At 35.5% G+C, this 16,700-nt stretch overlaps 3 protein-coding genes across 3 annotated transcripts in view; 1 reads left to right on the top strand and 2 right to left on the bottom strand.

Moving 5' to 3' along the window:
• Positions 1-11,818, bottom strand: part of LOC149557507 (uncharacterized) — a 30,871-nt gene extending 19,053 nt beyond the window's left edge. The window contains exons 1-2 of the mRNA XM_089786023.1: positions 11,648-11,818; positions 11,322-11,552 (exon numbers count right to left, since the gene is read on the bottom strand). Coding sequence (XP_089642149.1) covers positions 11,322-11,552; positions 11,648-11,798 — 382 coding nt within the window. The 5' untranslated portion in view covers positions 11,799-11,818. The remainder of the gene's footprint in view (positions 1-11,321; positions 11,553-11,647) is intronic.
• Positions 1-16,700, top strand: part of LOC149557505 (ankyrin repeat family protein) — a 49,842-nt gene that overhangs the window by 29,358 nt on the left and 3,784 nt on the right. The gene's annotated exons all lie outside the window — the stretch shown is intronic.
• Positions 13,149-14,417, bottom strand: LOC149557506 (uncharacterized). The gene is made up of 2 exons (XM_089832162.1): positions 14,292-14,417; positions 13,149-14,020 (listed from the first exon to the last, which is right to left on the bottom strand). Exon 2 carries the CDS (start codon positions 13,995-13,997, stop codon positions 13,209-13,211), a length of 789 nt encoding a protein of 262 aa, XP_089688288.1. The 5' UTR covers positions 13,998-14,020; positions 14,292-14,417; the 3' UTR covers positions 13,149-13,208.

Here is a 16,700-nt window from a genome sequence, read left to right as displayed (position 1 = left end):
TTAATTAAATGCTTAATGTTTTTCTTTAGTAGATAAGTGTTATGAACTGATTGGTTAGCTCATGTTGTATGAGGTATAATTTTCCTTGCCTAGTCATTTAACCTTAGCCAAGATGGTTAGAATCCATATGCGATGGCCTGCCAGTGGACATTTGGTGCCCCAACCCTAGCTCCCATTTTGACAATACTTCCCCCTTTCTCGTGTTCGGCAACCAAAAAGAATTTCCACGATAATAACATGTTCCTTAATATAAATTAAGGTAACTATAATAAAAAATCATTTATATAATCATTGTAATGGTTAACCACCACTTCAAATAAGCAACTAACTTTTCGAAACTTCTTAAAATAACAAATATTTTTTTCCTGTGAAAAAAATGTAACAAACAACTAACATGTCATCTCCACATGAATTAAAACGAACAACCATATTTTCGTTTCACATGATCATATTATTCAATTGGATTGCTAGCCAACTGATTTCACATGAATTACATAACAGCTATATGATTATTTAAATTGAAAAAATTTTGGGATGTAACAATGGCTGTAAAGATTTATGCTGAAAGAGATGTAGTGGTCTAGAGAAGGCCAATGCCATGTGAATATGGAGAGGACAATGAGGTGTTTGTGGAAAATTTCTAGAGAGGTTGGATTCTATTATTGCATGCCATAGATACTTAGAATCAATCTAAGATTGTACGAGAGAGTTGAATTTGTGATGGAGAAGTCATTAGATGAAGTCCAAGATGTCCAAGCATAGTGATAGTGAAAAATAAAGTAGAAGCAGCTAAAGATTATCTCTTATCTTTAGAGGAGGTGAAATGATAACGATTGATTGAATGAAGTAATTACAAAGGAAACAAAGGCTCCTTTAATAATGAAATACATAAACAATTTTCTTAAAGAGACAATCATTACTTGAGATCTAAAATAGAATTATACCAAACTATCTAACTGACCAGATATATTAAGTGGCTTAAAAGACCATTATGAGGTAAATAATACAATATCATTCTAATACCCTCCCTTAATATTCAATTTATTAAGTACCTACCCTGGAAGATTCTTGACAAAAATTCTAAGTTCTTTGGCTATGAATACAAAGAAGGTTGCTCTCTTCTCTTTAGAACACTTTGCAATATGAACCTTCTATTAAGACTCTCCTAGGTGCTATAGAACTTCTAGATATAATAATGTTCACCTTAATCTTTTTAACTTGATGTTGGTAACAAAGCTATCCCTCCCTTTATCCAGAGGTACTGAGATTAGCTTCAAAAAACTTTGTTACTCTAAAAAACAATGATTTTGCCAAAAAATGTCACAAGTAACAACACCTACAAACCTCAATAAACTCCAATGCATTTTTTAGGAACATTTGTCCATGAAACCCGAGGTACAACCCAATCAATGTGAAAGAAATCATGATTTTATAAAAAATTATTGAAACCTTTTTTTTATGAAGGTGGAATTGTTAAGCATGAATGCTTGATTTGATTGTGTGGTGAGATTGTCAGTATGTCAGAGAGATGATTGAGTGCTTATGTGTTGCATTCATGACTATGTTTGTCATTGATGTCAACATATCAGTTTTCTGGACAATTCAGCCAGAGTTACAAAGGAAGATTCATTCGGCGAGGTTCGAAGTCAGTGTTATGTTCTACGCACTTAGTGGAGAATTTAGGAATGTATTCTGATACTGTGTCTATGTTCATGGAAAGAGATGCAGATTTGTGTTAGTTACAAAAGATCTTGTGGAAACTGCTCTCAGATCGAGTTTCTGGAAAGCAAGTACTAGTAATTGTGTTTTATCATTTTGTTGAGACTGAAGATCGTTCAACGCGCTTGGATTATGGTAGAAGACATGTTCAGGATGTTATGATTAACATTGCGGAATTAGATGTTCATTCCATGAAGATTTGTGAAGATTATTCAATGTGTTGTTCCCAGGAGGCCGACTATTGTTAATATCATAATGAAAAGTGTTATTTTTAATGTAAAGTGTAATATAATATCTTAGTGTGGTCCTATATTATTTATTGTAAATTGAGAAAGCCTCAATGACAACTCAATAGTTGTTTTAGGACTTGGTATAATGGAAAGTTTGTTTCCTTGGTTGTAATCATCAGTGAGATCATATGTTATCTTATGCGAGCTTTGGATGCGAATTGTATAAGATCAAAGCAGAGATTGACGTTGAGGATGTACTGTGAACTTCAAAGGAACTATATTGGCAAAATAGTTGCTATTTAGTTAGTTCATCTAACTTGAATGTGTTATCCTGAAGATTGTTTACTGAAGACAGTCTTGAAGCAATTTGGACAGTGGGTTTAGTTGTCTTCCTATCAACTCCTAATAGGGTTGGCATAACTTCTAATAGGGTTGGAATCTTTTGATAGGGATTCAAAGTCTCCTAGCAGGGACTCATATGTACTGAATGTATTTCTTTGGCTCCTAATAGAGTCTATCCTTTCACAAGGAACTTCTATATTAGTACATCATCTTATGGGCATCATTCCCACTAGGGTTTTCCCCCTTGTAACAACCACATTACCCTGGTCTTAACTAACAACTAACATATCAAAGAAATATAGTTATTACTTCATTTTCATAGGAAGACAATTATATCAGTTACATTCATGTGAATGAGATTAATGATTACAATCAGTTAAACGAAATTCCATAACTAACAATTGAAAACACCATCGATGAATTTACCAAGGAATTTAAAATCTACATACTGTAGAATTCAAAACCGAAAATCGTCTAGAGATGCTTCTGCAAAACCCAAGTTAGTCCATAAAATACGTCTTAAGGAACAAATAGCTATACTACTTTATTGTAATGACAAATACCAATGTTTCATTTAAGGCATCAAATACCACTATATCAATTAGGGCATCAATTACCATTGGATCATTTAGGGCATTAGTTACCACTATATCATTTGGGACATCAGGTACCACTATATCATTTGGGGCATCAATTACCATTGGATGATTTAGGGCATCAAATACCACTGTATCATTTGGGACGTCAGATACCACTGTATCATTTAGGGCATCAAATACCATTGTTTCATTCCTATTCTTCCTAATGCTAACTGTGGCAATAATAGAGGATTAGAAGATTTGCTCATAATCATTATTTTTATAAATGAAAGACTGAAATAACAATCCTATAGATATATTCCATATTCAGTTGGAAGGTCAACCGATCTAACTGGTTACCAATTACATTGACGAGAAAGGTTGCTTTTATCAAAGGAAATAACTGAATTCAACAATATAAATTAATCCATCATATCTTCTACTTGTATAAATATCATAAAAGTAAAAATACCAGTTATCAATAAATGTTGGAATACTCATCTTTATTAGATGCACGCCCTGACATCTCGTGGAGAGGGGAAACATTGTCAGGAGCTTAACCTCTCAACCAGAGACCTTAGACTTATCCCCACACTTTCTTTAACTAGAAAGGCCCTCCCTACTTGGAATAGACATGGAACACCCTATCAGCCACTGAGCATTTTGGTACTTAATCACACCACTCAACTTGACAATAAAGAATGAATTGGACATGCATGAGCTATTAAATGATTTCCTTATTATTTAAAATAATAGTTATATATTTGTTATGGCACATCTGATTTTCCTTCCATGTTATTTGCAGATTTCTTTCTCACCTCTTCCATGGCCATAGAATGGGGTGAGTCCCAGGTTTTTAAATCTCAGAGTTTAGCCAAATCATTCTGCTGATTCCTCAATTTATATAATAATATTTCATGTTTCAATACATCACAGCTTATATGACTGGGGGAAAACTTAAGGCTTGCAAAAGAATATCATTTGATTCTGTCATACAGCAGTAATATAAAGATGCAAAACCATATCATGATCAATGGTTCTTGACTCGACTTGGAAGTTTTGACTCACTAAGAAACTATCCAGTGACATTAAACATAGATGATGTACGACATTCTATGGAAAGAATCCTTGCTGCTGTAAATACATGCACAGTAGCAATTGATAAAAAAGAATACTATATTTCATTCGGATATGGTATGCCGACCACATAACCTGATTAGCTTGTGAAATAGATGAACTTTGCTGGACGCTATCAACTAGTCCCTTCTCATAGGATATTCTGAACGCAAACTCAGAGTAATTATCAATCGCAACTTCCAACAGAAGTAAAGAGAAGAAAATAACGTGGCAAGAAATTCAGAGATCAAATCGTGAGGGAGGAGAATTCAATTCATGATGTCCTATGGTTTCTCGTGGCTTCATAAATAAAGGTATTCGAAGAAGCAAGCTGTAACTAATGAACGGTTTTAAAGATTTATCTTTTTGATTCATCAATATCAAATGCCAAATGTTCATTTCAGCCTCTTAAAAGGAAATAATAATAAAAATGAAAAAGAACTTGAAGTTTATAAATCAAAAGAATATTATAAACATATTTATTTACTTGCACGTAAATATATCTTATTAAGGTGACACATATTAAATGTTTATCCAACATCGTACCTTTCAAATATGTATATCTAAATACATGTTTTATCTTGAAAGATTTATTTTATCCTCTTGTACATGCATTTAAATGTACCTATAAAAATAGATAAAATCTTGTATAAAAATAATACTATGATGTCACCTTTAATTTATATCTATGTGTACGTACATAAATATGTATTATAATGATGTGGTGGAAAAGTCAACCAAAAGCCATTTGATGTATTCATTAATTAGGTTAAAATGATTAATATTTTAGATGTTTATTTAATAGCTCATGCGTGTCTAATGTGTGTATCTTGTTACGTAGTCACTAGGTCCTCAACCATGGTGATTCACGATTCATACCCATTTGCCCAATGATGGTGATGCTCCTATGCCCAGTTCTTTTCTAACAATGCTTCCACCCCTTTGACATGCTCTCTACAAGAAATTTTTTCGTAATTACTATAACAAGTTATTAATCATAAATATCATAATGGCTAACCGCCTTTTCAATTCCATGAATTTATGATAAATAATCAACTAGCATGTTATTTTCATATGAAATTATAATGACTAACCATCTTACCATTTCGCAAGATTAACAAATTTAACTGTCAACTGACTTTATGTGAACTTCAACGGCTATATGAATATTTTAAATTGGGTCAAAAATTGGGATGTAACACCCTTGATCAAGGGTTTCCCTAGTTAACAAATCTGGTGTTATTGTGCATGGTTATCTTTCTATGGTTGTTGCATCTTTTGATTACATGTATCAGATTTGATAAAGTTTTCAAAAGTTGTTTTAAGCACATAATTGAACTATATGCACAAGGAGATAATCAATGCCAAACATTGGGCAATGCTTCTCAAGTAGAAAATCATTGAGTAGACCAAGAGAACAAGAATGCTCCTCAACTTATCGAAGTCCGCTACAATTTATTCTAAGATCAATTTCCTCTCAAGCCTATATGTGATGAAAGCTCCTTGGTATTCCTACTGAAATCATCATTTGTTTCAACACTTACCACAAGAGAACCCCAGCCTCACATAAGCCTCCATGTATCCATTAGCACCTATAATTGACCAATCCATGCCAAACTTCAAGTGCAACATCCCATCATCATGAAATAACCAAGAAAATGATCATGTACTCAATAGAAGAACCAATCCAAGATCAATGCCAAAGCTCCAACTGCAAAATCAGGAATATAAACATGACATCATTATCTAATCATCTCTTCCTAGGAGATCACATGCTTTATATGAACATATCATATAGTTATACCATGCCGAAACTGTAAACTTGTATCAAGAGTAAACCATGATAAAGTAGCAACCGTGCTATCAAACAAGGATAACATGCCAAATGAAAGCATAAAGCACGCCTCAACCAAGCCTCCAGGAGTCCCCTGTAGCTTCAAAGTGTCAACGTCTACAATCTCATGAAGATAAGATAGCCATCTCCTACCAATGAATAAACATGTGTGGAATACCCTTTAATGGCAATAGGATCTAAGAAATCCTCCAAACTTTTCCGACACTGAAGAAGATCATCCACTATCTAATGAAGATTTTACATCACTGCCAACAACTTCTACTAAATCATAATATTGAGTCACACATGGTAGTGTTCGAACCATCGCTTAAATGTATATCCCTTAGATCTACAGACGTACAACAAAAGTTTCAATAACATCAAGTGAGACCAAGATCTCCATACCAAGAAGATACATACAACCACCAACAAATTACCAATCAGTGCTCAATTCTACACTATTGTCAAAAGCTCGCATTGAAAAGTTTAACCAATGAATAACCAAGCTTTCATGACATTATGGTAAAACCACATGTGACAAGTCCCAACACTAACTATTTAGGTACTCCAATCATCCATTCTCTCATCTCAAAACAAACATACGAATCCACTATTGACCACAAACAAGTTCAACTAACAAAGTTTAAATAGCCATTGATTCAAACCCAGTGGTTATGTGCTGTTGATATCTAAGTCATCTCATTGCAATCAAATAGGCTTCGGGACCTACCACTCACATAACTTGTATATACAAAAATTGAACATGCAAAATTATCTTCACATTAGTAAACTGCAAATTGAGATATCAAAGAGAATAATGCTGTAGAAAAAATGACTCAAACACCTAATCAACATCTGATTTGATTTGCCAACATGTCCACAACCAATTCCATAGTCAAGGAACCAAATAAGCATCTAGGAGATAAGAGACAACCTCCTTACATCAAACAAAATCACCACAAACATGACTGTCTTGTTAATGCATAAAGTGTATATGCATAACCATGATACCATAATCATCATCCAACACTGTACTTGCACTCAGCATTCACTTGCACGAGACTTCAAGTCTCAAACATGTTCAATCATGTCCTCAAATTGAAGACAACCTGTGTTCATGTCACCATGGAAGTCCTATTGTAAAAAATACCCTATTAACTTGTACTAGGATGCACCAAAATTGATAATCAATTACAGCATCATAAATATCTCATGAAAATATGCACTCCCTCAATGTTTTGCCTCTAGACTTGTCTATATGCTTACACAATCACACACTAAATCATAGGTGCCTACATGTGATCAAACAAATAGTCAACTAATGATATTGCTATCAGGATTCAACTGTGGGAAACATCTCCTACTTATTAATTACACAATTTTAAATACTCATCAAACTGATAAAATAACAGCTCCACTATGTAGTAGACTGAACATGCTCTCCAATGTCTATTCGAAATTGTAAATTGATTCCATATGCAAAAGTTATGAACAAACCTCTAAAAAGGAGGGCATTTGGCTTACGGGCCTAAAAATCTCGTCAAAACAGAAAAATCAAAGAACCAAATGCATATTACGACATTGTGCTTTCAACCAGCTTTCTAATGAGTGAAAAATGGGACTCCCGAGGACAATGTTATGCTTTGTTGAAGAAAAACAACCGATTAGGCTATAGGGGCAGCAAAAAATGATTTGAAAGATTTCCCCAAATTGATTAAGTTTGGATTTGAAAGGTTTTTAAAATTATGATTAATATGGGGCTACCCATATCAAAATAATTTTAAAAATTCAAAATTGCGGATTCAAAATTTAAATCAAGCCACGTATATTAAAAATTACCTCGGGTAGTTAATATTTGTTATTGGGTTGTGTCAGTGGCAAAAATATTAAATAATTTTATTTTTTAGAAATATTTGCAGGATTTTGTCACCAACAAGATATTGTTTTTTATTTTTTATTGTTTACAACATAAATTTGTCGTATGACCATCATATTAATTGTTTGGGTTATTCTTCAATTGAGGCCACAATTGGTTGAATTATATATCACAATCCACTGGTTAGCCAACATGGATCTAATGGTGAGGTTCTTTTTATTTCAAGAGATCATCTATTAAACTCTCCTACAAAACCCTTATGTGAATGCATACTAAAAAGATCTATTTGACCCAAAATTTCTCAAACTCCAAATCTGCAAACAACCCATCACAATAGCAAATCCCAAACCCTTGGAAATTACTTTCAAATTTGTTCTACACCTTTTAATGTTTCACATGCTTCCTCATACCCATGGCTTCAACATTGCACCTTGCCTACTCAAGCTAAGGTTATAACTATAAATCAACAATGAAAGCTCTAATACCAATTGTTAGGAAATAATGTGAATACTGAGATATATTTAATCTATTTCCTACATAACCCATGAGAGACAAGTATATATACAAGTTTACAAAAGCAACATTATGCAAAGATTAAATAGACAAGCCACAAGATAATACAAGATACATCCTAGGAAAACTCACGAGGAATAATCCAATGTCCAAAATCTTCTATACTCCATTGTATTATTTAATTGTAAAGCAATCCAAAGCACTTACATAGTTGCAATGAACACCTTGAAATTCCAAACCCTCTAATACATTCCCATGTGTCCAAAGATGTAAATAGTTACTAAATACACATCCAATGTCATGCTTCACAAATGTAACCCTCTGAAATACTCAATAATGATAGCCCACTCAACTAGCCAACCCAAACCACTAGCATGTATTTGCTTCTATAGGAACAAACTCACGTAAACTAGTGGTAAAGTAAAATCATGTGCCGGAAAGCCTTGTTAATGCAATACCATTGACCCCTCATTTGGTATTGGGTACTAAGTTTACACTTTATTAAATATCTTTTCCTAGTATTAAATAATTACAATATCATCTCCATAGTTACACTGCCTTGGGGGACTGGGGGACGGCAGAACAAGGGGACAAGTTTACAGGATGGGGGATAGAGTGGCCTTAATTTGGGGATAGTTGAGGGACAGCAAGGGAATGGTGGTGGGGGACTGGGAGGGGGTTGTGTATACTATTCATATGGTACTTAAAATGCTAGTTATGTAAAGATGTATTGCAATATAAGATATAAAGATGTAAAAGAGTTAATACTAGAACATTGCACTGAATTGGAACATCGAATATTGAACATAAATAGTCAAATCAACAAATAGTCAACACCAAGACGCCCCCCATCCTCATCCAAGGTGGCAGAATCTGGTGGTGCTACTGGGGACGAGGGAACAGAGACCCCAAGTCCTTGGTGCGTCCAAGTCTCTGGGACGTTGGGACAAAAGGGGGGGGACGCATCCCCATGTTACTATGATCATCTCCCAATGTGACATCTGCTTTAAATATAATCCCCAATGTTAGAATTGAACACAAGGTGGCCCCAAAAATGGAATCTCTTTGTGATGCATGTCCATCTAGGTGCACCTAGATGCAACACATAATAATTAAACATACATTACAAATATTATGCACATTGTACAATGAAATTGTTAAAAACTAAATGAATGGAGAAAACGAAATAATTATTGCATTAGCAATAAACTCTTAAATAGAGTTTATAAATGCTAATAATAGCATGAGCAAACAAGCAAGGTTGTCTTGATAAAGACAATGTTTATAAATAGACTTGAATGAGAAAATTAAAAGAAAGCCTAAATGACTAGTAATTGCAGTTCTAGAAGAACGAGCTAAATATAGCAAGTTACTAAAAATATTCTTATACCTTCACTTGGTCATTCTATCAACTACCTTGCCGAAGACAATACATGTCTTGTAGTCACAAATACTGAACATTTTGTTGTTGAGACCCTCCTTGGATCTGCAAAATGTCAATGACGAGGAGTAGCCAAGAAAAAATAGAGAAGGTGATCCCCTTCTTCAAAATGGTTTGTAGCAAGAGAGACCCTGCCACTGACTCTTTCACCCTCCTAGAATTTGCAAAACAACTGATTGTAGATTATCACAGAAACATCCAACTTGATGTTGGATAACTGAATTGTCCTTCCTTGGAGACAAAGATACACTCAGAACAATTGCGAAACCCTCCAAACTATTACAAATGAGAAAATTGCATCGAAACAAATTGCAAAATACCATGTTTTGAAGTGTACAAAGAATTGTTTTTTTTGGAGAAAAATGGTAACAACCTTGAAATAACAGAGGAGACAAATTGACCAAAACCAAACAGAAGCAGAGATACCGATCAAAGAATACAAAACTCTATTTCTTCGGGAAAACAATAAAACCCAATTGAGTATTTTAAAAGAAAAATATGAAAACCCACCAAATAATAAAAAATTATTAGAATCCTTCCAAAAAATTTGAAGGGAAAAAATAATAAACCCATTAGTATTTTTGGAAAAAATTAAAAAAAAGAAGTTGCTAAATTTTTTTGAAACCCCATCGCCCTGCCCTAATACCATAAAATTGTTAAAAATTGAATGAACGAAGAAAACGGAATTGCGTTAACAATGAACTCTTAAATTGAGTTTATAAACACTAATAATAGCATGAGCAAAAAGAAAGGTTGTTTTAATAAAGACAATGTCTATAAATAGAAATGAAAGAGCAAACTAAAAGTAATCCTAAATGACCATTGATTGTGGTTCTAGAAGTATAAGCTAAATATAGCAACATTCTAAAAATAATCAAAATTTTCTTATACCCTCCCTTAATGGCTATTCTATCAACCATAGTTGGAAAACTCGCCAAATGCAAAAACTCGCCAAGCCCCCCAAAAGTTTAATTGGGAAAAACTCGGCGATTTAAAAAAAAAACTTGGAAAAAACTCGGGAACCTAAAAAACCACTTAAATTTAATTAAAAATACATTTATTTTGCAAAATTTAATGAGAAGATGCATCTAATAAGTTAATTAAAGACAATACAAAAGAAAGAAACGAAGTTTAGATATATATAAATGCATAATGCGTACAAAATTGCATTCTCATGCAGAATGCTCATGGTAGGAAGCAAAATAGTAAATTACTAAATAGTTTCAATCTATCAAACTGGAAGTAAATACTAAAAGTCTAAATACATCAATACAATGTGACAATGTCAATCACATCTTCCTCTTTCCACTTACACTAGCAGGAAAGCGAGGGGGTCTAGTCCTAGAAGAAGTGCCCCGCACTGGGATAGGGCGTGAGTTGCGTGACTATGAACTCTATGGCTGAGCCCCCTCGCTCGACCTCTCTACTGACTGGCTCGGCGTCCTAGAAGAGAATGCATCTCCTCCTAATGGTAATGCCTGATCCTTGCCTAAATCATCATCATCCTCGTCCTCATCCTCAATGTCATCCATAGTGAACTGAAAATCAGTGTTAGCCTCCCCCTCCATGGCCTGCCTCTCCAAATCAGCGATCTCATCTGGTGTAAACAATGGACTTGGCTCCTGTGCTGTCCAATCAGAATAAGGATCTATCTCATCTAGATCAAGCGGACCAGGTAGTTCTAAGAGTTGTGCCTTTTTAATGCTCAACTTAAGATTATAGTGCACATAAACAAGGTCATTAAGCCGTTTTTGAGTCAATCTGTTTCTTTTTTTTGTATGGATGGACTCAAATAAGCTCCAATTGCGCTCACAATAGGATGAGCTACAAGGTTGGGATAGGACTCTGAGAGCAAATTTCCTTAAATTGGGGGTATTGCCACCCCAACTTGCCCACCAAGCATCTGCAAAACAAAATTAAAAAAGTTATAAAGCAATAAAAAAAAAATTAGAAGCACAACTTATCAATTAGCAAAAATTTTAAAGTTTGACGCTTTACCTGGTGCTTGAGTAGATCTTGCTCTCTTTGCTAGCATAGAAGAGAACAAAGGACCCCTTGATTCCACATAGATTTGTTGTTCGGTCACAATAAAGTCTCTCTCCTCTTCACTTGATGTCATTCTCTCAATGCATTTAGAGAGACCTTCCATGACCTCTCCATTAGGATCTGAGTAGGAATCATCAGCCCTAAAACAAATAGAAAATGATATCAAGTCTTACTACACAACCTTAAAAAGTAAAGTAAAATAAAGACTTATTAAAATCCCAACTTCAAGGACAATCAATTATCATAGTACCTGAATTTGGGATTGAGGAAGTAGCCTGCTGCATGAATAGGTTGGTGGAGCATATTGTTCCACCTCCTATCAATTATTTCCCAAATGGGGTCAAATCTGAGCCTATCCCCGTGATAGTAACTTCTAATAGCCTCTTTCGCCCTATCCATGGCCTCATAAAGACCTCCCATTGGGGATTGCTGCCCATCACATGTGCGCAAGACTAGAACCAGGGGCAGAGACATCTACATTTGAAATTTGAAAAATACAAATTAGTTAATAACATAGTAAGTTATGAATTGATAATGAAACTTGAATAAACTAAAAATATAATGAAGTTACCTCCACAATCTCCTTAACCTTTGTAAAAAAGCTATCATCAAACACTATTCGTGCCACAGCCTCTCCTTCGGGCTTCTTTGAGTAAGGTGAAGCAACCCAATCAGCACACACAAACATTTGCTTCAAAGCCAATATGTGGTCAAGAATACTTTGCAACGTCAAGAAGACCGTTGCAAACCTTGTCATAGCAGGTCTCATCAAATTTTTGCCTTTAGTGGCTTTTCTCATCAAACTGAGAACCCATGGGTGATTATAGATATATTTCGTGACTCGCCTAGCATCTTCCACAATTGGACTCACCCAATCAAGTTTTCCTATGTCCTCCAAAAGAAGGTCAAGGACATGTGCTGCACAAGGTGACCAAAAAAGTGCGGGATGCCTCTCTTGGAGGATTCTACTTAAAAGATTAGCAAAAAATCAATAATCAGTAACAAACTTTCCATATTTAGTATTTACAAATTACATCAAATCTAAATTGAATAATACCATTATCCATAGCATTACATTCATGATTCATATTGATTCAAATATAAAAAATTAAATCTACCTGCTGCCACATATGTTGCTGCATTATTTGTGATTATTTGCACCACATTCTCTATTCCCACCTCCATGACAAGATTCTCCAACATTAAAGCCAATGTGGCTGCATTTTTCACTTTGTTGGAGGCATCGACAGATTTTCAAAACACCACATCATCTTTGCAAACAATCAAGAAGTTAATAATGGTTCTACTTCTTCCATCTGTCCACCCATTAGATAAAATGGTGCAGCCATACTTCTTCCACTCTTTCTTTTGGTCTTCTATCAACAATGTTGCCCTACCAACTGCTTTGTAAAGCAACCTACAAAATTTAGGTGTAATATTAAATAAAGTGTAAGTGTTAGTAAAAAATTAGGAAATAAGTTATAACAATTAAGATTTAAAATATAACAATGAACTAAAGTGAATCACAATTATTTACAATTACTAAATAGTAAAATACTAACCTTCCACTCATATCCTTGCGATTAGGCGGCTTGTACCCTTTGCCTGATATTGTCATTGCATTCACCATATTGACCCAATAGGGACTATCAGCGGCATTCATTGAGATATTATTGAAAAACCAAAAATCAGCTGCTGCAATATCAGTTTGCTCATGCACCTCCTTAAACCATGCAGTGCCCTCTAATGATGGTTGTGCTCCAGGTGTGTTCCTGGGCACAAAATAACCACCTATCCCTGATGGGGATCCGGATGGTGATGATGAAGAAGTAGGAGATGTAGAAGAAGTGGAACCAGTAAATGAGAAATTTTGTTTGCGGATCCGTGGGCCACGAAGAGATCCTGGTATGTTCTCAAGCGCTTCTTCTCCCTCTTGCATATCAAAAGGACCTCCTTCTGATTCAGCTATGGCTGCCCTCATAGCTAATTTTGCCCTCTCCCTATTCAATTTTTTGTCTTCAGCAGCTGCAAGTAGGGCATGGATGAATCTTTTTTCTTCATCAGTTACCTTGAGACAAGGATTTGAGTCATGTTTCTTTATGCCTGCAAGGTGGTATTTGAGGCGGTTTATGCCTCCAAAAATAATTCTCTCACAGGGAATGCATATCACCTTCCCAATATCATTTGGATTTGGAGCTTCATAGGCATACCGCCATGCCTTATCTCTTGCATTTTTAGGCCGAGTGCCTATATATCCAGATGGGTATGGTGTTTGTGGCCACTCTTCTTGCGAGTTTGTCATTTTTTTAATGGTTGACCGCTGCCCTACACATAAATATATAGAAAAATGAATAAAAAAAGTTAGAACTTAGAAGCTAGGGTTTCAAATGATTCAAAGTTTCAAACTTCAAACTTCAACCATATCCTTAGCAAACAACAAACTTCAACCATATCCTTAGAAGCTAGGGTTTCAAATGATTCAAAATGATTTTAAATGATTTGAAAACATTTACAAACAAGTTAACAACAACAAAAACAAAAGAACATTTGTTATAAAACTATAAAAAGTTTTTAAACTATGATAAGATGAACATACCTGGAAAGAAATTTGTCTTCTAAAATCGGTTAGAATCCTCTACAATCCACTCAAATCCGCCTTGAATCACTTGCAATCAACCAAGAATGCCTCCAAACCTTCTTCTCTTCACTCCTCAAGGCTCTAAACAATGCAAATACAAGAAAGAATGAGAAAAAACACATTCACTGCTGCTTTAATCCGTCACAGGCCGCGGGCGAAAATCTCACTAGTAAATCGCGAGTTTTTATGAAAAACTCGCCGAGTTTTTCACGATTACTCACCGAATACTCGGCGAGTTTTTACCAGTCTGCTGGGTTTTTAAATCGGCGAGTTAACTGGTGAAAAACTCGCCGAGCTAGGAAACTCGGCGAGTTTTCCAACTATAATATCAACTACCCTGCATAAGACAATACATGTCTTGTAGTTACAAATTTTGAACATTCTGTTGTCGCTAAGACCCCCCCTGGATCTGCAGATTGTCCATGACCAAGAGTAGCCAAGAAAAAATAGAGAAGATGATTCCCTTCTTCAAAATGGTTTGCAACAAGAGAGTAGAGCCTGCCGTTGACTCTTTCACTGACCCTCCTAGAATTTGCAAAATAGGTGGCATAAATCATCACAAGAACATCCAACTTGATGTTGGATAATTGAATTTTCCTTTCCTAGAAATAGAGATACACTAAGAACAACTGTGAAACCCTCCAAACTACTGTAGATAAGCAGATTGCTCCCAAATAGATTGTAAAATATCACAATTCGAAGAGTACGAAGCATTGTTTTTGCTGAGAAAAATGGTTGAAAAAACTGAAAATAGCATTATGCACGAACTTCATGTTTTAGAGAAACTAGAAACGGTGTTTGAGGAGAAAAATCGACCAAAACCAAACAAAACCATAGATACGGATCAAAGAATACTAGGTCTGAATTATTTTGAAGGGAAAAAAAAAATGAAAACCCATGAGATAACTTTTGAGAAAAAATTATTAGAACCCTCTCAAGAATTTTTAAGGGAAAAAATAATAAACCCATTAGATTTTCTTCTTCAAGAAACAAATTTGTAGAAAAATTTCCAAAAAATAAAGAGGCTACACCAATGTTTTTTAGAAACCCCATTGACCTGCTCCAGTGTAACACGGGGACGCGTCCCCCCCCCCAAAATTGGGCCGTTTCGGAGACGGGGGCGTCCCCGGGACGGGGGGACGGCGTCTCGGCGTTTCGGGTGGCGCCACTTAGAGCGCCACCGCCGCCGGAGACGGCGAGACGTCTCCGAGACGGCTAGAGGTCTCCAAGACGGGGGGGACGTCTCCGAAACGGCTAGAGGTCTCGGAGTGTGGGGGTGCGGGGGGACGCCAAGGAGTCTCCTTCATTGAGGGGGGACGCCAAGAAGTCTCCTTCATTGTGGGGGGACGCCAAGGAGTCTCCATTGATTTGACATTTTGATTTGGACTCTAGGAGACTTGTAGTTTTTGTTTGCATTATATACTTATTTTGATATCATGATTCATGGCACATGATACTTATTGTAATCATCTTTATGTCATGACTCATATGATCATTGATTACTATTAGATAGTAGAATCTAGATACTCATACTATTGATTTGAAGGCTGATATATAGAGTTTAGACTAATATTTATTATTTGCTGATGTTCAATGTTTAATGTTCATTGTTTGTTTGTCATTTGATCATGAATCATGATATTCCAGTTGATATGGTATATGCTATGCCATATGTATAGTATATACACCCCTACTCCTTCCGCCACCCCCCCATCCCCCGCCGCCGTCCCCCCGCCGTCCCCCTGCCGTCCCCAAATCAAGGCCCCTCTGTCCCCCCGTCTCGGAAACTTGTCCCCCCGTCCCCCCGTCCCCCCGTCTCCCAGGGCGGTGTAACTATGACCTGCTCTAATACTATGAAACTGTTAAAAACTGAATGAACGGAGAAAACGGAAAAATTATTGCATTAAAATGAACTCTTAAATAGAGTTTAAAAACATTAATAATAGCGTGAACAAAAAAGCAAGGTTGTCTTAATAAAGACGTCATCTATAAATAGAATTGAATGAGCAAACTAAAAAATAGCATAAATAACCACTAACTATGGTTCTAGAATAATAAGTTAAATATTGCGAGACACTAAAAATATTTAAACTATTCTAATAATGACACGTTATCCCAACAACATTGAATTCCTATAAATAGGCAACTTTAGGCCATGTAAATTCAGGATACTTGTTAAATGTAACAACTCAATTTTTTCTGCAGATGTAGCCACTTATGCCTATAAAGTTATGAACTAGAATTCTTACAAACAAACTCAAGGTCTAGATTTTAGATGAGGTCTCACAAGTACCAGCCCATTAAATCATCAGACTTATTTAATGTTAGTTTGGTAAATAGTAGCAGTGTTACAGGACTCGGCGAGTC

The sequence above is a fragment of the Cupressus sempervirens genome, chromosome 5 (genome assembly GCF_028749045.1).
Source record: "Cupressus sempervirens isolate cs-2001-9-10 chromosome 5, ASM2874904v1, whole genome shotgun sequence".
Lineage (NCBI taxonomy): Eukaryota > Viridiplantae > Streptophyta > Pinopsida > Cupressales > Cupressaceae > Cupressus > Cupressus sempervirens.
This window is presented reverse-complemented; position numbering and strand designations above follow the sequence as displayed.

Coding starts and splice junctions, on each gene's coding strand:
- LOC149557506 (XM_089832162.1), bottom strand. CDS start 13,997: ATGACAAACTCGCAAGAAGAGTGGCCACAAACACCATACCCATCTGGA.